This window comes from Symphodus melops (assembly GCF_947650265.1).
Source record: "Symphodus melops genome assembly, chromosome: 17".
Taxonomy (NCBI): domain Eukaryota; kingdom Metazoa; phylum Chordata; class Actinopteri; order Labriformes; family Labridae; genus Symphodus; species Symphodus melops.
The window spans coordinates 1,649,777-1,675,815 of NC_136707.1; the positions used below are offsets into that span (position 1 = coordinate 1,649,777).

At 42.9% G+C, this 26,039-nt stretch overlaps 4 protein-coding genes across 7 annotated transcripts in view; 3 read left to right on the top strand and 1 right to left on the bottom strand.

The window, feature by feature from the left end:
* crlf3 (cytokine receptor-like factor 3) overlaps positions 1-5,125 on the top strand; it is a 10,320-nt gene extending 5,195 nt beyond the window's left edge. For all 4 annotated transcript variants that reach the window (XM_079367213.1, XM_079367212.1, XM_079367211.1 and 1 more), the window contains exons 3-9: positions 567-774; positions 924-1,011; positions 1,158-1,335; positions 1,410-1,638; positions 1,735-1,873; positions 2,100-2,209; positions 2,423-5,125. In XM_079367213.1, the coding sequence (XP_079223339.1) occupies positions 567-774; positions 924-1,011; positions 1,158-1,335; positions 1,410-1,638; positions 1,735-1,873; positions 2,100-2,209; positions 2,423-2,688 (1,218 nt within the window). In that variant the 3' untranslated portion in view covers positions 2,689-5,125. The remainder of the gene's footprint in view (positions 1-566; positions 775-923; positions 1,012-1,157; positions 1,336-1,409; positions 1,639-1,734; positions 1,874-2,099; positions 2,210-2,422) is intronic.
* Positions 5,126-7,282: 2,157 nt separating this feature from the next.
* LOC306838833 (polycomb protein suz12-B-like) lies at positions 7,283-17,522 on the bottom strand. Its single transcript, XM_079367206.1, has 17 exons — positions 17,099-17,522; positions 15,393-15,552; positions 14,317-14,363; positions 14,163-14,227; positions 12,031-12,099; positions 11,895-11,944; positions 11,703-11,788; positions 11,372-11,618; positions 11,095-11,197; positions 10,883-10,988; positions 10,306-10,480; positions 10,108-10,196; positions 9,844-9,987; positions 9,604-9,761; positions 9,324-9,522; positions 8,883-8,962; positions 7,283-8,772 (listed from the first exon to the last, which is right to left on the bottom strand). The coding sequence occupies exons 1-17, from the start codon at positions 17,150-17,152 to the stop codon at positions 8,307-8,309; spliced, it is 2,298 nt and encodes a 765-aa protein (XP_079223332.1). The 5' UTR covers positions 17,153-17,522; the 3' UTR covers positions 7,283-8,306.
* Positions 17,523-18,983: 1,461 nt separating this feature from the next.
* On the top strand, positions 18,984-22,311 carry LOC306838846 (excitatory amino acid transporter 3-like). Its single transcript, XM_079367226.1, has 6 exons — positions 18,984-19,324; positions 19,840-19,977; positions 20,849-20,941; positions 21,159-21,264; positions 21,903-21,945; positions 22,035-22,311. Exons 1-6 carry the CDS (start codon positions 19,168-19,170, stop codon positions 22,110-22,112), a joined length of 615 nt encoding a protein of 204 aa, XP_079223352.1. The 5' UTR covers positions 18,984-19,167; the 3' UTR covers positions 22,113-22,311.
* Positions 22,312-23,137: 826 nt separating this feature from the next.
* Positions 23,138-25,622, top strand: LOC306838843 (excitatory amino acid transporter 3-like). The gene is made up of 6 exons (XM_079367221.1): positions 23,138-23,267; positions 23,386-23,508; positions 23,658-23,849; positions 24,672-24,806; positions 24,891-25,007; positions 25,514-25,622. Exons 1-6 carry the CDS (start codon positions 23,182-23,184, stop codon positions 25,560-25,562), a joined length of 702 nt encoding a protein of 233 aa, XP_079223347.1. The 5' UTR covers positions 23,138-23,181; the 3' UTR covers positions 25,563-25,622.
* Positions 25,623-26,039: the final 417 nt, after the last annotated feature.

The window sequence follows — 26,039 nt, forward strand, 5'->3', positions numbered from 1 at the left end:
CAAACTTAAAAAAAACAAAAAAAAAACTCCAGATCGTCTGTCATATTTCAAACCTAACAGAGAGAGCACTGTTTAAATAGCTTTGTGCAGTTTAGACAGGAGTGAAAATGATTTCTCTGAAACAGGCTGCTGCCTCTGAACTCTTTTTTTAGCCGCCCGAGTTTCAATTCAGCTTTTGATTTTTTTTTCGTTTGTTTTTTTTCTCGTGTCGATCAACATCGTGATGTAGCAGCAGATCTGAACGCGGATCAGTCCGCCTCTTTTAAAAAAAAAAAAAAATACATCTTCTTTCTTTGACGTCGAGGAGGCTTTAAAGCTGTGCTCACTGTTGCTAGGTTACGAGGGAGAAGTGACATCGACGTCTCTCAGCCTGTGCAGAAAGTTAGACTCAGAAAAACAGTGTTTGCATTGAAAGTTAAATCGAGCGTCCTCTGATTGGTCGATTCGTTGGAAAGTATTTCCACGCACCGTGCATTTAACGAGTTTGGTGTTGATTTTGTTCCTCCGTATTGCCTTCGATGTCTGACTGCAGAGTCATGAGTTTCCCTCCTGGCTGCTCCCTGCAGGTCCGGGGCAGCTCGGGTCAGGCCCGGGAGACCCTCCGGAGACACTTCACGGAGCTGCAGGCGGCGGCAGCTCGCCTTTTCACCGAGCGGTTGAACGCCCTGCTGGCGGAGGTGGACACCATCGAGGCGAACAGCGTCAAGCCGCTGGACGACTGCCAGAGCCTCATCGAGCACGGCGTGGGCCAAGCGGACGAGCTGCTCAGAGAGGGTCGGTCCAGGAACAGAACTTTCTTTGAAAGGAATGCAATATTTGGAAGAAAAAAAAGCATTTTTCATTTTCAGCTTTTTTTCCCTCTGAAGAAATAAAAAGACTTTTTTGATCCATCGTAACGCGCGTTGTCGTCCCTGTCTGTCCAGGAGAAGCAGCTCTGCGCTGTGGTCTCGGGGAGAAGGAGGACAAACTGGGCAGTTTCACCAAGAAGGCGATGCACATCCAGCTGGACAGGTAGGACCCCGACTCTCTGACTCTCAGATGTTCAGAGATCAAATTTAACGTAACTTTAGTTTCCGAGCGTGTCCTGTAAACGTGCATGTTTGAAACCTGTTTCCTGTGTGTGTGTGTGTGTGTGTGTGTGTGTGTGTGTGTTCCAGTCTTCCCGAGGTTCCGGCGCTCGTGGACGTGCCGTGTGTTTCCGCCCAGCTGGACGACACCGTGCTCGGGCTGCTGAGGGAGCGCGTGTCCCGCCACGGCTCCGTCTCTTCTCACCCGCCGGCTCAGATCGATGAGCTGCAGGAGAGGCCGGGCAGCATCTTGGTCCGCTGGTGTAAGGTCAGCCGAGAGCAGAAAAAACCCATTTCATCAGGATGCTTTTCGTCATGTGATCATTCTCCGCGTGCTTCCAGGTGGACGAGGACTTTGCAGCTGCAGATTATCGGCTGCAGTACCGGCGGTCGGGCAGCGGGGGGAGCCAGTACGAGGACGCCTACATCGGCCGTGACTGCGAATTCCTGGTTCTCCACCTGGACCCCAACACGGATTACCTGTTCAGAGTCTGCGCCCGAGGGGAGGGTCGCACCGAGTGGAGCCCCTGGAGCATCCCGCAGACCGGCTACACCACGCTCACACCGCACGGTATGACGAGACCCCGCCCACTTTAGGAGGCGCTCGCTCGGGGGAGCTGTGGAGGTCGATGTTTATACGTGCGTGGGTTTTTTTTTTTTTTTGCAGAGTGGTGTCCGGGCACGGAGGGCTACATCCTGAGCAGCAGGAGGAACATCGCTCTGAGGAACGACTCCTCGCAGTCACGCTGCCCCGTCCTCTACTCAAACGCACCCACCTACTTCTGCGGGCAGACGCTCACCTTCAAGTACGCACGCACACGCTCAAAAGCGTGTTTAGATTTCAGCAGGACGTGAAACTAAAGGCGAGTGTTTGATCAGTGTGTGTGTGTGTGTGTGTGTGTGTGTGTGTGTGTGTGTGTGTGTGTGTGTGTGTGTGTGTGTGTGTGTGTGTGTGTGTGTGTGTGTGTGTGTGTGTGTGTGTGTGTGTGTGTGTGTGTGTGTGTGTGTGTGTGTGTGTGTGTGTGTGTGTAGGATCACTGCTGCTGGTCCCATGGATCGGAGGGACGCTCTGGGCGTGTGCGTGGACAGCAGGGGGGCGGAGTCACTTCAGAGGGACCAGGCTGTCTGCATTTCCACCAATGGTACGCTAACACAGACACAAGTGGGTAGAGTCAGAGAGCGTGGGAAATATGTGGGAGGAGCCACAGGTGGGATTCGAACCTTCGGCTGTCCGCTTGGATGACTAACACGTGGCGTGGCGTGCACACTTAACCACGAGGCTTGTTGTATGCAAAAGAAAAACATGAATTCTCAAAACTCTCTCCTCTGCTGTTCTTCCGTGTGTCGATGTTCAGGCGCCGTTTTCGTCAACGGGAAAGAGATGACCAATCAGCTGCCGGCCGTCACCGTGGGCTCGGCCGTGACCTTCGACATGGAGGTGGTCAACCTGTTCCCCATCAAAAACAACAACCCGAGCGAGGGCGGGGACTTCAAGCTGAGGGTGACCATCGGCTCAGGGAACAGGGAGGTGGTGTTTGATTGGCTGGTGGATCAGGCGGTGGACTGCCTCCACTTCGGCTGCTCCTTCGTCCACTGCGGCTGGAAAGTGCTCGTGTTTTAAAAAAAACAAAAACAAAGATGGATCCTTTTTAAAAGTTCTGGAGGTTAAAGACACCCGCAGAGGCTCCGTTTTTCTTCTTCTGCTGTTTGTGCTTTTTTTTTTTTGGAAGAGGAAGATGCTTCACTTAACCAGAAACGGCGTGTAAATTTCCCCTTTTCAAAAACCGCCGAATCCCATTCACACACACAAAAAGAAAAAAAAAGAAAACGATTTTACGCCGCAAAACGCGGGACCTGTCAGCTCGTCCGTTATGTGGTGAGACGTTTTTAACGGGTTAGTTCAAATCCAACAGAATATTCTTAAACACGCCACGGCAGATAAATGAAGGTGGTTGCCACGGTTACGGCTCCTTCTTTCTGCTTCCTGGTTGATTTGCAAACAAACTCTCGTTAGTCGATACTTTTTAATACTTTTCGATAGCTTGTGTTTTTAAAAGGAAACGATCCCCGACATTTTAATAATGAAAGGAGGGAAAAGTTCAGCCATCTTGTTTAATGAGAGAGAGAGGGAGAGAGAGAGAGAGAGAGAGATTAAATATGTTTGCAACGTGCCGATAATTTTTGTTTGTTTAGGACTTCGGTTTTTGTTCCTGTGGTTTCGTAACAGGCGTCGATGTTGTTTGACTTTTACTAGAATAATATAGAAGTTGCCATGACAACCCATCTCCTCTTGTCACCCTTGTTGTCTTGTTGTTTGTAACCTTTTATTAGGGAGAAAATGTGACGAATCATGCTGATGCGTCTTTTTTTTTTTTTTTTTTAAGGATTTACTTTGCCGCTTTTTTATGCCGTTATTTAAAGATGGAGTCAGAAAATCAGAGAGAGAGAGGAACAACACGCGGGATAGAGGTCAAAGGTCAGATCTGAACCCGGGCCTTGATATTTATATAAACACTGTCAGAAGAACAGTCAGGGATCGACTCCAGTGATTCTTCTTCTGAGGTCAGCCATCGTTTACAGCTTCTTCTCCTCCTTTTTTAATCGTCAGTTGTGTTTCGTGGATTAAAGTTGGCTGTGACTCTATGCAACGTGTTAGTTTATTAAAAACACAGCCGGCAGACGCCACAGGATCACAGGTTTGTTTTTTTTTTTGTGTGAAGCAGCAGAAAAATGCAAAGACACACACGCGTGTTACAATCTCCTGCTGCCTCGTCCTGGAATCGACCTGCAGAGGTTTTCAGTTTGAAACCGATCACTGTGAAAGTCCCTCGTTTGTCTTCAAGTTTAAAGGGACAGTTCAGGAAAAAAAACAACAACCATCCTGAGTGTTTTCTGCTTTAAGCGCTTCATTAAAGGTTCTTTTTTCTGTCTTTATGTCACAGAGAGTAAATGTGTGTCAGTATTCTCTCATGTTTTATGTTTTACATCACAGGTGAGGTCAGTGAGCGAAGACACCTGTGACCTCCTCTGGAGTCAATCCAAAACGTTCATCTTTCAATGTGTGACAAAACAGAACAAAATGTTTTTTATCCGTCGCCTCAAACTGTAAATCTGAATGATATTTACACTTTTGCATCGACGATCATCTTCACAGTATTCACACAAAATTACAATTTTTTGTAATTTTTTTTTTTGTTTACGTATGAGATGAAATCAGCTCCATGTCGAAGTGATGGTTGTTGTAATAAATCTGTGAGGAACGATTCACAGCCTCATTTTGTCGAGTTAAGGGGAACTAAATTAGCGTTAACGTTTTTAATCAGTCTGATAATGTCGAGGCCGGCAGAGGATTTAAAAAAAAAGAAGAAAACAGGAGAGTTTGTTGACTTGTGAATCTGTTGAACGAGATAAAAACGACGAGGGGACTTTAGATGACGGCGGAAGCGTTCATGAGACACCTTTGGGACACTTTAATATATTTCAGAGATAACGTAGGAGCTTCATCATCCACATTTCAACCAACACTTGTCTTGGTAAATGGACTTGAGTTTGAGTAGCGCTTTCTAGTCTTCTGACCAATCAAGGCGCTTTTACACGGCACGTCTGATGGCAGTGGTTGCTATTTAATGTGACCTCTTCGTACACACTGATGATGAAGCAGCGGGAGCAACTTGGGGTGAAGTGTCTTGCCCAAGGACACGTGGGACATATGGCAGCAGGAGCTCGGGATTGAACCCCCAATCTTCAAACTCTACCACTGAGCCGTGACCGCCTCTCGTCCAGGTCTCTGAAAAAAAAAAAGGTTCTTCTTGTTTTCCAGCTGATCTGAGGTCAGCGTTTTGTCGTTCCAGAGGTCACTGGAGCCGTCCAGTCCATGGTACAGAATTCCTCAAAACCAGTGCACACAAGTTGACTTCAGGTAGAGCGAGAAAAAACCTGTTCAATGTTTGGCGGTCAAAGCAGTGACCTCTGCTGGATAAACTCATGAACTGCATTTGATGTCCTTTCTGTCTTCTGTAATTTTTTTTTGTTAAATAAAGTTTAAATTTTGTAACCTGCTCCCTCTTTCACCTCAGTTTTTTTTTTATTTTATTTTTTTACATAATTCAGGCTGTTATGGTCAGGTCACAGTGAGCTAGCTACAGCGCTAAAATGCTATCAAGGTAGTTTCTTTTGGCTAAATGATCAAATTTGTACGCTAACAATTTAAAAATGTCAATGTGTACTGAGTCAGAAAACATTTATCGTCTCTTTGATTTATATTTGTTTTCATAGCATTCAGTCTAAACAGTTCTGTTTGCCTCCCTCTAGTGGCCACATTGTGAAGCTACAACATCATTGGCATCATTTCAAGCTAGCAATCAGAAACAAATTAAAAGGGATAATTGTTATTTTACATAAAACTAAAGTTGTGGTTCTTCAATATTTATTCTGATTATTTTTCTTGTTTCTTAAAATCACATGAACATTAAACAATCAAGAACAAAGGAAATGTTCTTCCTTTGCATATTTTTTTTTTTTTAACTCCTGGAGAAAGAAAGAGACCAAATCAGTTATGTTACAAAGTTGATCTTTTAATAGAAAACCATTTTGACTCTACTCAAAACGTTCCAGTTCATCAGAGCTGTTTTTTTTACTCGTTGAAGAAAAAGTTTCTGTATTCCTGACATGGCTCCTCCCATTTTGTGCAAAATGTTGCTGGTCTCATGTGAAAGACTAAAAACAAAGATCAGGAGACACATTGTGTTGTCTACATCATCCTTCCAAACTTATGTAAAGCTTTGATAGAGTCACAAAACGAATCCAACAATTCGGTCTGCTTCGGTCCCGTCCGTCCGTCCTGACTGCTGCAGACAAAATGTGTTTCAACGCGCAGAAAAGAAAATATATTTAAAAAAAATAACTACAACCCAGCATGTGAATGGTGAGCTTTCTGTCTCACTGAAACTTCAGATCACTTCCAGGAAGTGAAAGCCTTAAAAAAAACTTATTTACAAAACTAAACGAGAGACGTTTCTCCATCGGAGGCGAGAATCATCATCAACCAAATCTGCAACGAAGCCATCTCCCCTTTGGTGTGAAATACTGAACTACTGACCCTGCATGATGCTGCTCAGATAGTCACAGAATCCTAAGAGATAAGCTGTTTCCATCTCACCAGGTTTGACTATGACGGCGTAAAAAAAAGAGAGGGAGAAATGAACCAAACACCTGCAGAGAGAGAGAGAGAGAAAAATCCACCTTCAGCTTGTGTCCCATGTTTTCAGCTGACGTGCGCACATTAAGTTTTATTTGACTTGCATGAGTGTTTTCCTCAAATAATCAATAGGATTAAAAAAAAGAAGTAAAAGGAGAGTAGTGGTTCCCAGAGATTTTTATATTTGTTGTCAAAACGTCAAATCCTCTAAAAAGGTTCAGATTCTTATTGAGTGAAATAGTTTTCAGATACGTGCAGATTCACCTCCTCTCTTTTCATCTAGGACAGTAAAACAAAAAGAAAAAAAGATTTTGTTTTCTTCAGAAGAAATATGAAGACGCTTTAGGACTCTGGGAAAGTGAAGGGTGTTATTTACACATTTTATAAACATTTCTACGAGTAACAAATGACTTGATGATACAGATAATTTACTCACTGCAGCCCTTAGTTCAAATAAAGGCAGACATTTGTTACAAAGCACCTGAAGACTCCATTTCTGTAGATCGTCTTCTTGAGAGAAAGAAACGCTGAATCTAGAAATCATCACTCCTCAACCGACACTGACTGAGTACTGAGACAGTTTTTACATCGCTGAACTTTAATTCTAAAAAAAAAAAAGTGCCCTTGAGGTTGCGTCCTCTTAAAGGGGCGGCGCCGTGTTGTCCTGAAGAAATTGTGTGTGTGGGGGGGGGGGTAAAAATAAGGAGACAGATTTTGATGAGGTCAGTGTTTGCACCTGTGAACGCTGCCAGACAAGCAGCAGCAGCGACGCTTTGAGCACCAGAGATAATAATAATAATAAAGACCCTTAAACCAGATTATGGTTTAAGGGTCTTTATGGATTACTTACGGAAAGTCCTCAGAAAACAAGTACTAAATATGAAACGATGTTGCATTCCTAAACAGTTTGTTAGGCTTTTATTTTGAAGTTCTTGTACTGTCTCAAGCTATGAAAACATAACTTATTGTTTGGATTCAGATGGGCTTTTATTTTGAAATAAAATAAGGAATATCTGAATTCTGGTACGGTTTTAAACCTGCTTTTATTTTGAAATATTAAAAAGATTAAAGGCTATGACATTGAGTCGTCATGGATGTTAAAGTAAATGACCTTTGACCCGTCAGCTGAGCCGCCTGGTGGTTTTGAAAAGAGCCATTAAAAGGTCGCAGCGGGGTCGTTCTTTTCCATCCAATCAGGGAAACGCGCTGGTTTACCTACAGTGCACCTGAAGGGACAAAACACACACACACACACCAGAGACCAGACGGAGATGAGAGGACGAAGCTGCAGCCGAGTTCTGAGCTCTCCGGGTCCGAAACTTAAAAAGAAACGGTACAAGCAGCTCGATCAGAGCCCTGAAGAACCGTTTAGACGCCTCATCGTATCCCGCTGTGTGATCAATAACTGAGGCGTTCATGAAGTGATAAAGAAAAAAGCTTTGGTGCAGCAAACGCTGGGCTGACTGGTCCAGAGAAAACAAACGCTGCGTTCTTTAAGTTTGGATCAGGGACTGAAGTGAAACCTGCGTCGACTCAAACTTCCTGTTTCTGACGCCGATAGACTTGATTTACTGTCCTGACTGTCTGAACATAATTCAGAGAGGTTTTATTACATTTTCAGAACGTCGTTTGGTCAAGAGTAAGATCCTGATTTATTTATTCATTTTTTTTAAACAGAAAAGTGCTCCCTTCAAAGCCACCAGACTGCCGCTCCATCAGCGCGGTGGAGCAGATTCTGTCAGATAAGAGCCTCAGTAAAAAAAAAAAAAAAAAAAAAAAAAAACCTGAACTGGAAGCTGATTCTGGATTTGTCTGATGGACGTGGTAACCCGAGTTCTGACCCCGTCACATCTAGAACACGATTAAAAGATAATTACAAAGATTTTGGCGTCAGTGTTTTCTAATTATTGAGTAAAACCTCTGAAGCCTGTCTTTGATGTAAATGTGTAAAAAAAGAAAAAAAAAATAGCGACTTCATCTTGTTTCTGCCCTTCAAAATAAAATCCCTGCAGAGATGTGTTTGACGCCCTTTCGAGTCCTGCTCACGGATCTTTCTGGATTTCCGACTTGGCGTTTAGCATTTTAGAATGTGAACCAGATTGCGAGCGTTCGGTCACAGCTCCTCCCTCCTCTTCCTCCTCCTCCTCTTCCTCCTGATGCTGCTTTCCGTTCTCCAGGCAGCCCTGATTAGTCTCTTCGCTGTACTCAGCCGGGTCGAGATCTGGATCTGGATCGAGTTCGGGCTGCGACTCCACAGCCGTCTCCCAGTCCTCCTCCTCCTCCTCTTCCTCGTCTCCGTCCTCCTCTCTGTCCCTTTTTCTCTGGCTGCCGAGGAGGCGGAGTCTGGCCATGGCCCGGTCGATGGTGAGCGTGCTGACCAGGTTGAAGTCGTGCATGCTGACCAGGTGCAGCAGGAAGTTGCGGCAGAGGTTGTGTTTGACGATGCGTTCGCCGTAGTGATCGGCGAACAGCAGGCAGGAATGGTTCATCTGGTTGTCGGCGATGAAGCTGGAAGAGAAGAACGCAAAGATCTCCATTTCTGACTCCACTGTCCCGTCTCTTTAATTAAAAAAAAAAGGGGCGGATCTTATTGATCCTCGTCTCTGCTCCATACATACCCGTGCTTCATGACGTGGAGGTTCCACAGCTTCATGATCTCCTTCTCCCCCTCGTTGACGTCGGTGAACTCCTCGATTTGCTGCGGACAGATCGGATAAACCACACGTGTTATCGATCGACCTTCTTTACAATGAGTCCATCACAAGACGTGTAAAACGCCATGAGAATTCAGTAAACAGGAAACGTGTGGGTGTGAAAGTTAGCGCTCAGAGTGAACTGAATAATCTAGGAAGAAAAACTCTGGAGGTTTAAAATGTCGTTTCTGAACTGGGCGTGAACTTCTCCGCGGAGACTCAAAATCAGCTGTTAGTTTTTTTATGCATGTTAAAAAAAGTTGCTCTTCCATCTTTCTTCAAACGTGCATCAAAAAGTTACTCATGAACCGCTTCAGCAGGTGGAGATAATAAACTCTATGAAGCGGGTTTGTCCTTCAAACTGACCTTGGTGGTCTTCTCTTGGAGCCAGTCGGGCTCCCCCTCGTCCTCGCTGTCCACCTCCATCTCCTGAGGCCGCAGCGGCACGCAGCTGTCGCTGTGGAAGTAGAGGCGATTGTGACCGCTGATGAGCGTCCTCTGCTGCTCCTGATCGCCGTCCTCCGACTCCAGGAACTCCGACAGGCTCGGCTTCGTCCTCTTGGGTCTGAGCAGGAAGGACAGACGTTGACACTTCTCATCTGGGATGAGGCGAAGAGTAAAAAAGCGGGACGAGGATTTTTTTTACCTGCAGGTGAGAACGTGCGTGACCGCCGTCCTCTTCACCGGGCCGTTCCTGCTGAAGGCGAAGCCCGGCTGGTTGTGGATGTCCTGAGGGTTTCCTGCGTACGAGCCGTCATAACTCTCGTTGATGGACACCTCGATCTTGGCTCCTTTAGGATGAGGCTGACACACATCGGGAGAGTCAGTAACAATCACAACAATCGCACACACACACACACGCGTGCATGATGGGAGTGTGTCTCACCACGTAGTTGAAGATGAAGCGCGAGTGAGACAGCTTGAGGTGTTTGATCAGACTGTAGAGCTTCCTGCAGTTCAGCGTGCACCACGGACAGTGGAGGTCGTCTCTGGCCTCCGTCTGCTGCCGCGTGTTGTGGTTGTACTGGAACTGCACGGTGGAAAAAAAAACAAAAAAACAGACACGCACGACATCAAGTCCCATCTCCTCATACCTCCAAATAAGAAACTCGCTGTGAGCGCTCGAGAGCTGACACGATGCCGCACCGACCTGGTAGAAGATGCGTAGTTTCTGTCGTGGATCAGCCGAGATGAGCTCCCTCCTCGTTTGCACGTCCGGGTTTATGGTTTCTTTAACATCTGCAGCACAAAAGCCAAACACACACCGACCCTGATCAGCGCGTCTCCTGCTGGATATTTTTTTTTTTTTTTTTTTGCAGATTGCACGCCGTGCTGCTCATGCTCTCACCGGTGGTTTGCGGGGCTCTCAGGGTGCTGGGTCTGCTGTCCTGGTTGGTCTCGGAGTTGCGGGTGGCCAGAGGTTTAGCCACGGGTGCCGTGGAGCGGTCGGAGGAGTCGGTGGTCCAGCGCAGCGTGAACTGAAGGGTGGGACCCTGAGAGAAGCTCTCGAACGGAGGCAGACGCTGCAAAACACGGACGGGAGGAAGCGTAAACGTGTGGTCGTTACAAACAAACAGCAGCTGGATTAAGATCGCACTGATATGAATGCATCTCAGGCGTTTCATAGATTTGCTTGTTTCTATATATACCGTTATTAAACGAGTTTGTATTATTGTTCTCGTGCTTCTGCAACAAAAGGATTCAGAACAAGTTCATCCGGCTTGCAGAGAATTTGAGATTTGCTCAAAATATTCAAGAGAAAAGGTTTAGAGAAGATCTTGTCGGGGAGTTAAAAACAAAACGGATGGATTCATTCAGAAATGAGAAAAACTTCTCCCCGTGACCTCATGTGTAACAGACAGCAGGATTTCAGCTTCCCGTTTGCTGAGTTCTTGCACTTTCAAACAGGTGAGAGTGAAACCCACCTTCCCGTCCAGGATGGTCTCCCAGGTCGCCCTCTTCTTGTTGACCGGACACTCCTCCATCTCTTGCATAGACACCTCGTACTCGCCATCCAGCAGCTGCAGACGTCTGCACACAGACACGCAACGATTGACAACATTTTAGAGTCACGTACGACACGATGTATGTCAGAGGAAGGAGTAACTTAAAGTGTGTGTGTGTGTGTGTGTTTCACCTGTTTTTATCAAAGACTGTCATCTGGGCCACAAACGTGGTTTCTCCCTCGTCCCTGAGAGAGGAGCTCCTCCTTTTCCTGTTGATCACTTCCTCTGTAAAATCTGTAACATGATGACACAATGCGCCCATTACAACGACACACACACACACACACACACACACATCAAATGCACCAAGTAGCAAACAAATCACTAACAGAGTGCAGAATAATCACACATGGCTTCACATGTTTACAAAAAGGAGGACGGCTGAATCACAAGGCGTGGTCTTCTCACCTCTGCCGTGGTGATTCTCGCCGTTGGTCAGGCCGTTGATCTGCGTCCAGGAGCTTCCCGGCCTGGACACCCTGAAGAGCAGCGAGTAGGACTTGACCATGTGAGAGTTGCTGGGTTCAAACTCGCTGCTCGGGACCAGCAGGGAGGGGAAGGAGGCCGGCTTGGCCTGGACTCCAGCTCCCGTGTCTGGGTTCAGGGGGACCTGCTTCTTCCCAGTGGGGACCTGCTTCACCGGACAGCTCACATCCTGAACAGGCGGCACGAGGACATGTGGTTGGCTCAAAGTGTTTTTTTTTTCTTTTTCTTCTTTATAAGGCATCATCACACTCACCTTCCTCTTCTTGTGACAGACTTTCACCAGCAGCACCTCCAGAGAAACAGAGTTCTGCTCGTTCTCACAGTCCTGAGACGGCTTCCCTGAGAGGACCACCACACAAAAAGTTCACTCCAAGACTTTATCCAAAAAAAGCAGGAAAAACAACAACACAAAAAAAAACGCCGGCGGCGAGGAGGTCAAACTTACCCGCTTTGTGAAAGAAGCCGGTGAAGGTGAGCTGCAGATTGGAGGCTAAGCTGCAGAAAGGTAAACACACACGTGGTCAGCTCATCCAGTCAGAGACGGTACAATGAAATGAGTGGTGAAACAGGGCGGGGCTTACCTGTGAGTCTCTGGTTCTCCTCTCATCTTCTCCACTTTGAACAACAGATTGTCAACCTTGGAGCCTTTCCTGAACGTGCACACGAACACAAACAGCAGGGGGTTAAAGAAGCAGACGCCTCCTGCGGGCGCAAATATCCGACCACACTGAACATGAGTTCAGATTTCTGTCCAGAGACAAATCAGAGCCAGGATGCACCGACGACATGCTGCTTTATGTGTGTGTGTGTGTGGACCTGAGGGCAAACAGAAAGCGTGCACGTGGCACACCTGGATCGTATCGGAGCTTTTTTGGAGCGCATGAAACCAACAAACTCACATAAATCAGTCCGGCGTCGACCTGAGCGCAGGTCTAATGAGCACACGTAAGTGAAAACACCTGTGAGGCCTGAGCACAGCCGTCACATCAAAACACTAGAAACTTCCATGAATCAAACTGATGGGATTTAATCTAACAAAACCTGCTGCTTTGTGTTCCTGCAGTTTATCAAACTACTTTTAAACTGTAAAGTGTGGCGAGGTGAGTTCATCTTATTATCCTGACAGGCAGCGCTCCATGTGACCACAGCGTGCGGCGCCACAAGAGTGGCAGAAAGTGAAACCGAGCCCAGCCTCACCAGTCGCCGCTTCAAATCAGGAAGAAAACACGAAATAACGGCCGCCAATCCTAAAAAAAACCCCGATCTGTAGTTCAAAGAGGGGAAGCATCAGCCTGAGGACTACGTGACCATATAAGGAGTGGGAGAGGAAACTGCGACGTCTTGAGCACCTTTATTGATAAGGAAGATGAGGGCGTGTTAGATTTGGATTTATTCAGAGTAAAACCGTTACAGCTGGACACTTCAGTCTTACTTTAAAGACATGAAGTCAAACTTTTAGATTTCCTTTAAACTTTCTGAGTAAATATCTCCAAGAAGAAACTTTGATCTGAAAAATGTAAAAAAGATCAAGATTTTTTTTCTCTCAGGTTGAGATGATTTATGATTTTAGATTGAAGGCTAACTTCATTTATATTTAATGCATCTATTCATCGTTGGTAAACTGACTTGTTTATGGTCATCAGACAGGAGAGGAAATGTTGGAACAAACTGACTTATATTTTGTACTTTGCGTGACGCTGCACGAGTAACTGTTTGATATGACGCACTTTGCCTTTAAGGTTGCTCATGGTTACGGTTGGCAGGGTGACGTAGCTTTAAGACAAGTGAAGTGAGGCATCAGTGTTCATGGTACGAAGACCGTTTATTTACTGAAGTCTATTAAGAAAGGAATGGAATAAAAAAAAGAGGTTTTTATCTTCCGAGAGTTTTAATAGATTCATAACTTTTGTCTAATCGCTCACTTCCTGCTAAGTGCTAATGCTAGCTCTTTCACTCAGTAACTGCAGACTGTCTCACAGGCGACTGGATCAGATCCTGAAGTGTGGACTCGTTCAAAAACACACTTTGAATCCAGAATCAATGAACCCAGAGTCGCTCTGCATCAAAAAGAGATTCTGGATGTCTGTGTAGCAAACAGCAAGACAAGCGAAGGGTTAAACTTCCAACCAGCAGCACCCAAAGACACGCTGTTACACATTTTCAGACGCTCACTTTCTGATATATTTCAACAAAATCGAACACCTGCAGACAAAACACAGACTGACTCACCTCGATACATGAAATACTTCTTAAACAGAGATTCTTCATGTAGAGGACAGAGTAATGCTTTTTAACAAGAGTAAAAATGTCCAACCTGGCTCCAGTCCTTCATGGTTGGAGACATCCCTGTTATCACACCAGACTGCAAAAAAACCAAAACCACAAGCAGCCCCTCCGTGTCTGTCCTGTTCAACGTCTGTATGCAAAGCAGCCTAACTGAAAACGTGTCATACCTCAGCTTCAACTGATGCAGTCGAGCCCCCGCCTACAGCAGCCGGCACACGTCCGTTTACTTTCACTCAGCGTGACACTTGACCCGCTTTTCTAAGGAGGCGGACTACTTTACATTTAACGCACAGTTATCAACGTTTAAACTGACAGAAGAGGCGCACAGGAAGGCGGATAACATCAGAGAAACATGGTGGAAGTTTTCTAAAACATTCACCTCCACATTTGACTCCATGTGCAGAATAAACACAAAACAGAAACGTACCTTTTGGCGTTATTCCTTGAGTTTCTGTGGGACATGTAGGTGAGCGTCCTGTGCAAGAATACGGGCTGAAAAAAGGTCGAAAATGTTCAGAGTTACTCTGTGCTGTCACACGCCAACGAGAAGGAAGAAAAGAAAGTTTAAAAAAAAGACTCACAGCGATCAAGTTCCTGGTGCGGAGGAACCGGTAGATTTGGGTCGGCTCTGAGAACAAAAACATGATCAGCACGTTCCACGTTGAATCATTCACAGTCGAACAAAAAGCATGACGAGCTTGTCAGGAGGCAAAGCTATTACTCACATCACGTCATCTGTGAAGTCAACACAGCAAACGTTTGTGCAATACGACATATAACCTGGACATAGGGCTGGGGCGATCTTTCCTGTGTCGATTATTTTTAGAGTCATGTGACCACACGTCCAATCTGAGACGTGGGAGCAGCTTCGGTCGCTTGGACATATTTCATCTTTTGGGTCGACGACGACGCCGAACAAAAAGAAGTCAAATATAAACACAGCAGGAAAATCTGTTTATTTTCTGCTGTTTTCGAGACTTTAATTTTCTACTTTAAAACTGAAAATGTGTCGTCTTTATTTTAAGGCGCTGCTTTGATTTCAGTTTCAGAATATTCAATGAAGACAAAAATAGCTCATCAGATATTCACCCTTTTTTTTAAATTAGAAAAACATATCCCAGCTATAATAGTTGAGGATATGTACAGAAGAGACCACGTCAGTGAACTTTGAAGGCAAAAAAACTAAAATGTTAATCAATAGTAATCTAGGGGAAATGTTCAATTAATCATTTTTGATTTGCCCTTCCTTGACATTTGTTGCTCAAACAAAATTAGGGCATTTCAAGATATCAAGTTGTGCCGAGGGCAACTTCTTGTATGTAATTTAAACATTTTATAAGCCAAAAAATAACTGATTAAAATCGCAATCATTAGTTTTATACATGAATCCTCCAGTGCTGCAAAGTTTGGTACACTTTCAAAAGAGGTGCAAAAAGCAAACTAATGTGTTCGTGTGTGCATCCACTTTAATGACTCTGTATAGAAACATGCAATCACAACCTGAAGACCTGCAGAAAGTTTTAGCATGAATCACAGCAGTGCAAAAAAAAAAGTGTAGTATTTGGACCCTGGGCGAACCATTCAAATATGGCCCCTCCCTGTGAAGCTTATAAGAGCTTTATGTCCACTGCTGGGTGATAAAAGAGCAGCTACTCACTCTCAAAGGCCTGCAGGAACAACTCGTGGTCGGCTTGAACGAATTGCATGTTGGGTTTCTTTGCTGCAGCCATCGCAGAGGAGGAGGAGGAAGAGGAGGAGGACTGGTACACGCCGTTGGCTTTCCCCCCAGAACCAAAACCCGCCTGGAGGGTCTGCTTCTGTGGAGCCATAAAAAAAGGGAGGGGGGGGGGGCAAACTAAACTCTCCCACACTCTCCCAAAAAAAAACAAAAAAACAAAACAAAGATGTTGATAAAGAGAATTCTTCTTCCTTTGTCAAAACAAAAGAGCGGCGTTCAGAGAAGAGAAAAAAAAACAGCTGAAACAATGCTATCTCTTCATTTTAGAAGCGACTTATGTACATTTTTGCTGCGTTGCCACACGTTAGAGTATGTCTTTTTTTGTTCACGAAGTTACAGAGGTTAGTGAAGAAGGCTTGAAATGCGCGAAACCAGATTATCAGCCTCCGGCAAGCTAACTGGCTAACTTCCGTAGCCAGCTAGCGATAACCCCGGGCTAGCTGACTAGCATCACTAATTAGGAGTTTAGAAGTTAACACTGAATCACAGGTGATTCAACGAAAAAAAATTAAGTACACGTTTCAGAGGCGTCGATGCCATAATTTGTCGTAAATTCTCATTATTTCACTCCTAGTGTCTCTCGGCAGGATGAGGTTAGCAGTAGTGGAAAGCGACGCGTTTAGCAACACAAATCCAGAAATATTTTCAAAATAATTTGTGATTGAATTTGAATTCAGTTAAACACCACTGTTCTTTAGTTGTTCTTGTATTATTTGTGTGCTCTGAAGATTCAAAATTACTTTGCATTGGAAACACTTCCTTCACTGATCACATATTCCCTGAAATATGTATTCACTACTGATTGTGTAGTTTTATTTTGAAGGCAGAGTTAATTTGAGCTGCTCGTCTGGGACTTGCAGCCTCCGCTTGAGTTGAAAGATCCCGCCTTCTAACAGCTTCACCCAATCGGCGTGCTTATGAGGGAAATACCGTGATTTTATTGGTGGACATTTTTTTTTTGGCTGGCCTCATTGTATAAAGCATAGCCTGAACATTTATATGATTCATCCCTATGGTCCCTCAGCCCGATGTCCTTTCAAGGATTTCCCCCCAAATCAGGCGTTATACGTTCCCTACATTCCCCCAGTCTCAGTGCTGGCTCCTCTATAATGCAAACAGCGTTATAATTGCATTTTAACTGGTTCATGGCAGCCATCTTGGGTCATATTTCTGCATACTCAATGCATCATTTTAACCGTGATCTTTCATAAATATTAAATAGATAGCTAAAGCAATGGCTACACACGCAAGGCATTTATTTTAAATCATTATTTATAACATTTTATTGTCCCATGTATGTTACATTAGTAACCTCTAGTATAATTATAATTAAATACATAACAGTGAAATATAGCCTCTGTATGGGTGGAGCAGAGAAGGAATAGCATTTGTTCCCAATAACTTTAATGAAATAAATTAAATTATTGTCTCAGCCGTGATAATTTGCAAAAATAGGCTGGACACAACTATGTTTCACAATGAAGTTGTTTTTCAAAAACAAAAGCGGCAATTTCAACATGTACAAACATCATATGTCATACCTACGTATAATACAGTTTGTAATAAAGCTAACCGTTCAATATTTCATGGAGTTAGTAGTATTTTTATTAGAGTTTATCACTCACCTTCTGTCTGCTCCCATACAGCTCGTCTGCTGCCTGACCCAAGATGGCCGCCATGTCGCTGCTCCGGAGAATCCCGCAATTAGTTAACTAGTGTTTTTATATATCTATAGCTGAGACAACAATCAAGTTTAATTTATCGACTAATACGAAACCAATATTTTTTTTTATACAACCTCATCGATGTCTGTCTGACTGTCTCTGTGGATGTTGTTGTATTTATTAGCTCTTGTCTAACTTGGCGTAGAGGCTCCTATAAATATAAATTAACTCACATACCTCTGGACATTAATTAGTTAACTAGTAACACCAATAACTAAATGACATAACAGAAATATGAAAACGCAGCGCGTGCCATGTAGGCTACAACCATAGACTATAAAAATACTACAACGCATACTGTAGTAGGCTTTAGGCTAACTATAGCATATTACTGGTGAGGAGGGCCGGCTCTGTGGTGGGTACAGAGCTGGACTCACTGGTGACAGTGGTAGAGAGGAGGTCTCTGGACAAAATGCTCTCCATCATGGACAACACACACCACCCTCTGCACAGCACCTTCACCGGGCAGAGGAGCATGTTCAGCGAAAGACTGCTCTCACAGTCGTGCTCCACGGACAGACTCAAGAACTCTTTCGTCCCCCTGGCAATAAGACTGTATAACACTTCACTGTCACGGCTGGGAAGAAGCGCACGGTGATCCCTGGAATCTTTTTTCACTTTTTTCTCACTCCTCACCTGCACTGCTGACCTCAGAGTCAGCCTCCAGTTGGACACTGTAATGCATATTGATAGTCACTTTACTGAGCACTGGTCACTTTAACGATAATCACCCTAATCATGTCTGGTTTCATCCTACTGTTGTGTTATGCTACATCTGTAAGGGTTGACATGATCACCCTAATTAGGTCAAGTTTCACTCTATTGTCTCCAACACTGAATGCTAATCTGCCCCCCAATAGTTGGGTACTTAACGATAATTACCCTAACCACTCCTGGTTTCACCATATTGTCTAGGACACTTAATGCAAATCACTGCTCCTTTAAGTGGGTGAGCCAATTTACATTCCTGCATTGACTGTTTAACGACTGTTTAACGACTGTACTCACACCTCTGGCACTACCTCCAACACCTCTGTACATGCACATGTAACTAGTTTCTAAAGGTCAGCACTTTGTTTCTAAGGCTCTTTAACTGTTTACAGGTCTCTTTTAACCAACACATGTTTTTCTCTCCTCACAGGTTATGTACATTATGCTATATTAGTTTTAAGTCTAACTGCTAATGCTAACTGCACAGGTTTAACATATAATTATGTTTATTCTTAGTCACATAGGGGCTGCTAAATCTGTTTGGGGGATTTTGTATACAGAGGGGAGTGGGGACAGCGGGTGTGTATTGTAACTAATGTCTTGTGTCCTGCCTGTCTGTATACTGCTACTGAATGCCTTGAATTTCCCTCGGGATCAATAAAGTATCTATCTATCTATCTATCTATCTATCATTATTTTTTGTCATTTTTTTCCACTTGTAGCCGACTTTAAGCCATGTGATAATTAATAATTAATAATTATTAATTAATTGTTTTTGGGTGCACGTAGCCTTCCAGACACGACAAAAAACTGAAAACATAGTACATTAGTTAATTATGCGCATAGTTGTGCGGGGTAAATCCGTCAATATTTCATGGAGTTAGTAGTATTTTTATTAGAGTTTATCACTCACCTTCTGTCTGCTCCCATACAGCTCGTCTGCTGCCTGACCCAAGATGGCCGCCATGTCGCTGCGCCGGAGAATCCCGCAATTAGTTAACTAGTGTTTTTATATATCTATAGCTGAGACAACAATCAAGTTTAATTTATCGACTAATACGAAACATAGCATAGACTGCTCTGCACAAGTGGATTTTCTTGTCTGATTTTGTCATTTTTTTTGTGACGAGCTGCAAACACTTGTGTTTAATAAAGCCACACATTACATTGTTTGTAACTGTTACTGTTTCTCCTGTCCTCACAAAGTGCATTTTTCGTAGACATAACCTATATTCTACTGTTACTAGTTAGTTGACAACATGATGTTCCATAAACTGGATCCTATAGCGACTGACCAAAACAGCTTTGTTTGTTTTTTTCCTTTAGATCCATTGAAAATGTGGCTCAACTTTATTAACAAATGCAAGACTTTTGGCAAACATCCGTCCATTAAAAGCATCATCGCTATTGTTTTGGGTAAGTGAAATAATGATTGTATGAGTAAATATTATGTTAAGTTTAGCACAATTACCTTCCTATTTATGTTTGAAGCTGGTCCAATTATCGACATAATCCTTCAGGATAGGCTACCACAAATCATTCGTGTCATTGTTATTCTGCAAGTTTCAAAACACAACAGTGTAATATGAAGACATTTCTATATGTTTAATGTTGTATATAGGTCTAATGTACATGGGAGGCAGGCTGCAAATGATTCAAATGCAAATAATGTGAAATACTCAAAAAAAAAAAAAAAAAAGCAGCCTACAGTGAAGTGAAAACATAATTTTAAAACAAAACAAATCTGTGCTTATCCAGTCAGACAAAGGACAACAATCCCAATCTGTGTACAGACCACATGGGTACAGAATATAAATCTGTGATCAGAATAATGTAAAATTATATTGTTGTATTGTTTAGCGGTTCAATCCGTTCCTGTCATGAAACTCTTACTATTTTATGTAACTAGTATTTTTTTTTTTTTTTAACAGGCATTGCCCTGGGTTTGCTTTCGAGGTCCCTCCCTCTGTCTCTCTTGAGCAAAAAGCTCATTTGTCTACCAGGAGAACTCTTCATGCAATTTATAGAATGTGTTTCCATTCCTCACATCATGGCACAAGTGATCTTAGGTAAGGCAACAATGATCAAACTGTCAATTGCTACATAACAACATAAAAGTAATAATCAGAAGTATTACAATGCAGGAGAATAAGGATCTTGACTTGTTCATGCATGGTTACCACATGACATCTCGCACCATTGTTCATTAGCAAGCAGCTAAAACACAGGCAGAATCAATCTTAAGACATCAGAGGCCTCCCAACGACAGACGAAATGAACACTAATTATTTTCAAATGCACCTCTACACAGGGGCTGGGTGATATGACATCACTGTTACTTTTTACAGTAACAGTGTTATGTCACAACATCGTCCATATGAACACATGCTCATACACACAGACCCCATCTCTGTCCTAAAAAAAAAAAAAAAGCCTGTGATGCTGCACCGCAACTCATGTCTGTGCATAAGACCAGAGAAAGATATTTACTTCCATGTTATAGGTCACAAGGTGTTCAGGTCTTCCTAAGATTTTGGAGTTTAAATTATGTTTATTTACTTAAAAAAAACTGAAGGATAGAGAGGTCATGGAGAAATGCGGACGGGAGTTGGAAATAGTTCTCCTGCTTCACTTGCTTCGCCTTTTCTCCAAACTTAATTTGCTTCTTCTTTAAGGTTGAGCAACATCAAGGTTGCCCTTTGTCAGTGCGCACTATGTTTAATCCAGCATTGACGGAATTGCATAAATACATTTAATGACAGAACCTAATACTGCTGCCAGTGTTGAAACCAGTTCAGTGCCCGCTTCTAAACACTGATACATCCATTGATAGAGTGCGATGCTTACTGTGGTGCACTGTTGACCTGAACTAACAACGACGTGTCAGTTCATAACGTTTCAATAATAAACAATACTTCATGCTTTTTGTATCGTTGATAGGACTGAATGGGCCGAGGCGCACTATCTCCAGAACGATGGCCATGCGTGCAGCAGTGTACTTCATAACCACGACCCTTATCGCCATCACTATTGGTAAGAATAGATCCCATGTGTCCCTTCTTTTTGTATACACATCGTCAGCAACTTGACATTTGTAAGAACGTGTGACTTTGTTATATTCATTTGAAATGAAAAGAAAAGTTGTTGTCATGTGAAGCATTTCCTTTTTTTTTTTTTTTTTTTTTAAATCTTGGTATTTTATAGTGTTGTTAGAGTTTCAGAGCAAACATCTTTGGTGTATTTGTTGCAGGAATAATGTTGGGGATGTTTCAAAAACCGGGGATCATCGGTGAAGAAATCTACAATGAGGATGATGACTCCTTCTCCTCAAGTCTGGCCATGGCTGATCTAATAAGGTAAAACAGTAGATTCAATCAGAGCTTCTTCATTTATCTTCGTCTTCTTCATCTGAACTTTATTACTTCCCAATTCAACAAGGTCTTTAGTTCAGTCTGCGGTCATCTTTTTGCCATCTGTTTTGATCAAAGGCCCCCTGGTGGTGAGATTTACTTACAGCACACAGGTCATTCCAGATGTGTTTGTTCACCACCTTATTTGCCTCTATGAAGGTTTATTCTCTGATGGGCCCACTGCCCAACAGAAATGTAGTATTGCTTAATATGTAAATGATGTAATCGTTGTCTGTATAAAACACTGACGTAGTCTCAGTTGTGTAGGTCATCAGTTTCCAACAACATATTTGAAATGCTGTTACAAACTGACACACACTTTTAAAGTGTAAACTGCATCTCAGTAAACGGCTTATGCTTTATCTTAAAACAACAAAGAAATACAAATATAACCACACGGGCTCAGACAGGCCTTTTATGGATCTGCAGCCTGGTTGCCTGGACATGGCACGACAACTTCAGCCATTGAAAATTCAATGCATGAAAGGGATCAGCAAAATAAGAGTGTCAGTTAGCCATCATTTTCAGCGCCACAGTTTTAATATGGTAAATGTGTTAGTTCCTCTTTACTCTTTCTTTCATAGGAACATGGTGCCAAATGATCTGATTTTGGCGACCTTCCAACAGGTATGTGTTTATATCACTAAGCAGTGTGACACGCTCCCACAAAGAAGAAAATGTCCTAATCAAGACCTGCCGTCTTTTCATATCTGTAGTACAAGACTCGGATTACCGAGATTGAGGTTAATGAGGACGACTCCAATTCTGCCATGGTAAAAAAAAATTGTGAATAGTTGATGCAGTTAATAGCTATCAGAATGGGGGGGGGGGGGGTTTTCAGTGATTTTTTTTTTTTCCTTTTCAGAAAGAACAGCGTATCGTTGGGGAAAATATTGAAGGAGTCAATATGTTGGGCCTGATCATCGTGGCCGTTGTCATCGGGCTATGCTTCAGGAGTTTTGGAGAAAAGTCCCAAATAGCTTTGGAACTTGTTTCCACTTTACACCTGGTCACCAACGAAGGAGTTCATCACATTACGTTGTAAGTTTGAAAAGAGGGATTGAGGCCATTGTAGACTCAATGTTATATTCATTTATATTTACCAAAAAAAAAAAGGCCACGCCCAGATATTATGTATGTATGCACGCCTGGTCAACACGGAGGGGGGACGGCCATATTTTACACAAAGGTGCTGACCCTGGCACTAAGACATGACGCTCAGGCTCTGCATAAAATTATTTTCCTATTTACCTGTTGAGAGACTAAAAAGAGATTGTCCTTGTCTGCCAGATACAGAGTTACAGGTGCGGACAGTTCTCGAATGCATATCTTAGTCTCAACAGTTAATTTGATCATTTTCCTCGCTCGCTCGCGACCGACAAAAAAATGTTTTCAAGAAGTATTTGGTGAGATCACATCATTGTCACGTGTTATAAAGTAGCCATGTTTGAATCTGGGGATCAATATGTAAAACTGTTTACCTGCAGAGCTAAAACTGGATAATGAATGGGGTCATTTCAAACTCAGACTGATTTTAAAGAGGACTCTGTCTGTGATCTCGTGCTGCCTATTTTCTGTATCATGTCTACCTGTCGTACTGTTATTGAGCTTTAGGTATTTTAAAGGCCCATATTGGGACTGGCATAACAAACTAGGTTAGGCTCTTTAAGTGCTGCCGTGTGTGGCATCATTTTAAGTGTTCCATTATTATCAATGTAGAAAGACTGGCTGTAACAGGGCCAGATCAAAAACACAGTAAATGACAATAATAATGTGAGCCTCACCTCACCTGCAGTGGAGTAAACACACTCACTCATGTTTTGTCGTCACATTGGCAGGTTCTTTCCTGTCGGACTGCTGTTCATGACTGCAAAGTACGTCGTTGACGTCGGCCTCGACATGAAGACTGCTTTACAACTCGTAAAGTTTGCCTTCGTGGCTTTTAATGGGTACGTTTTTTTCGTTCGCACTTTTTAGCAACATTGCTGTTATTTGTAGATGCGTGCAATGAATCACATTTGCTGCCGTTGTGAGGAACTCGACACGTACTGTCACCTCTCTTTCCAGGTTCATAATCCATGGACTGATTGTCCTTCCTCTAATCTACCTCCTGATAGTGAGACGAAACCCCTTGGACTTCATGAAGGAGATTTATCCTGCCTTGCAAAAGGCCATGCGTTTCTCACGGACGTAAGAGATCATTTGAATCTTGTTAGTAGCCTTTGACTGTATGCTAACACAAAACGAATTTAGGAAATAGATGCAGAAAAAAATAACATATGTATGTATGTATATAGATAGATAGATATCAACAAACCTGAATAAACTGTTTCTCATAGCACTGCGACTCAGCTGGCCATACAGTGTTGTGAGGATGTCAGCTTCATTGACAAAAGAGTCACCCGCTTCATCCTGCCACTTGGGTGCAATGTCAACCAGGATGGAACAGCCTTATACATCGTGGTTTCTGTCATTTTCATCGCCCAAGTCAACAGCATCTACCTGAACTGGATCCAGCTACTTATCCTCGCGTAAGTCACAGCTCCAGTATTCCGTCTTGTCGATTTAAAGCTGAGAGTAAAAGTTGTGAGTGCTACAAACTCATTTTAGTTTAAAGCGTCATTGAGGAGTTTTAAGATGCCGCACTATGACCAAAATAATCATGTGACTAAACAAGACCATATGCATCAAGGTGAACTCTGCATAAGTAATCAATGCCAGTTACAGCTGCCACAGGGGATAGAGTCAGGAGAGGCTATTAAAGTGTGAGAAGGAATAGTTTGTTTTTTCTTTATTTTATTTTATTTTTTTTTACATTTTTCCAATGACTACCTAAATATAAAATTATTTTAAGCAAAGAGATTGTCCAACTTTGTTCTCAGGAGGTTCAAACATAGGCCCTAAATTACATACAGTACGTGAGCAGTCATGTTGAACTGGTACATTTTTGTTCTTTATATTTTGGCCTTTTAGTGTCACAAAAAAAATGTAAAAACACTTTTACTGTCAAATGTCCCAACACTTGAGCTTGTTCATGATCAACTCTGTGTTGAATCTTACCCTTACTTGATCCCTCACTTTACGTACGAAACAGGAACATTGACGTGTTTGGGGTTCTGGACTTTGGTTCATGGATCAACACAAAAAGAAAGACCCATAAAATGTTTATGTTTAGAAGATCATGTTGTGCACCATGTAATTATTAGTGCAAACATCTTCAGGTATTAATGAACAAATGTGAACAGTACATATGTAAGGCCAGCATGAGTGTGCTGTTTTGTGTCTGTGGGGCTGGATGAGAGTCTGGATGATGTTGGGTGCACTCTGACAGGACTCTGTGTTTCACTCTACAGTATTACCGTAGCAGTGACGAGCTTAGGAGAGGCAGGGATTCCAGCTGCAGAATCAGCCACCACCATTTTCACCTTGCAAGTTCTCGGGATACCTGCAAGGGACACTTGCCTATTGCTGATCCTACAATGGGCCCTGTAAGTTTGACCTGTGCAACACATCTCATATCAAACAGCAGCGGTTGACACAGTACGCAGGTTCATTTGCTTTGTGATTTTCAGGGATTGCCTCAGCTGTCCCGTTAACATCCTGGGAGACTGCGTCGGTGCAGCAGTTGTTGCACATCTTTCGAAAAAAGATCTTGAAGAAATGGATGAGCAAGAGGAGGACGTGCCGAGGTAAATCATTGCTTTTGTATGGAGAACAGGCTGCAGGCGTTCACAATCAATCGAATATCTTTTTTGTAAGCTGGAATTAAAGATCCAGATTTGCAGACTTGAAAATGTGACGTGTGTTCACATCCAGCTCGAGCTAACGATGTCAACAATTCGCTGGCCGTGTTAAACATTTTCATGTAATTATGCACAAACGGTGCATAACAACTCAACAGAATGACAATTTAATGCTTAAAGTTTGTTTTTGATATTCAGATGTGTTTTGGAATTGTTTTTATTTTTCACGTCGCAGCCCATGAGGCTTTTTATTTGCCCGTGTCTGCAACCGTACACACAAACATGGATTAAATGCTTTAATTCAAAAAAAAAAAAAAAAAAAGAAGGAAAAAGTACAAATGATGTTCTAGCAGGCTGGAGTAAGTCAGCTGAAAGAACCAGCAGAGTGTTCTGCTCATGTCTCACTGTAAGTATGTATAGGAAAGTTTGATTCTCCTCGATTTGTCTTTCAGAGAGAGGACACAGGTGCAGAGGAGGACGAGGGGATCCATGGCAGTGTGAGCCAATAAGCCTGCTGACACGTGAATTTTTCTGTTTTATCAATAAAGATTTAAAATCAAAGACTTATGTCTTTGTGTATGATAATGCATACAATAAGTTATTCTTTCAAAAAGGGGTAATCAGTCACAAATGCATCAAAGACTCCCAGTTGCAGAGCATAATTTATACTTTCACAGGATAGAGGTGTATTGCATCTTCAGGAGTAAGTCATTGGTTTTAGCTCGCCCTTGTAAATAATAATGATCATAAACTTTATTTACGGGCGCCTTTCAAAAAACCCAAGGACACCTTATAAGCAGGGTTAAAAACAAACGATATAAAACATAAAACTTGTAAACTAGAAAGGAGATAATTAACAGTTTTGCTAACAAATTGTGGCTACGCCTTCTGCACAGATGAATCTCTTTTGAGTCAATAATAAACAATCGTATCAGTTTGTTAGGAATAGCAGAGACTTCTTTATAAAGAGTGCACACA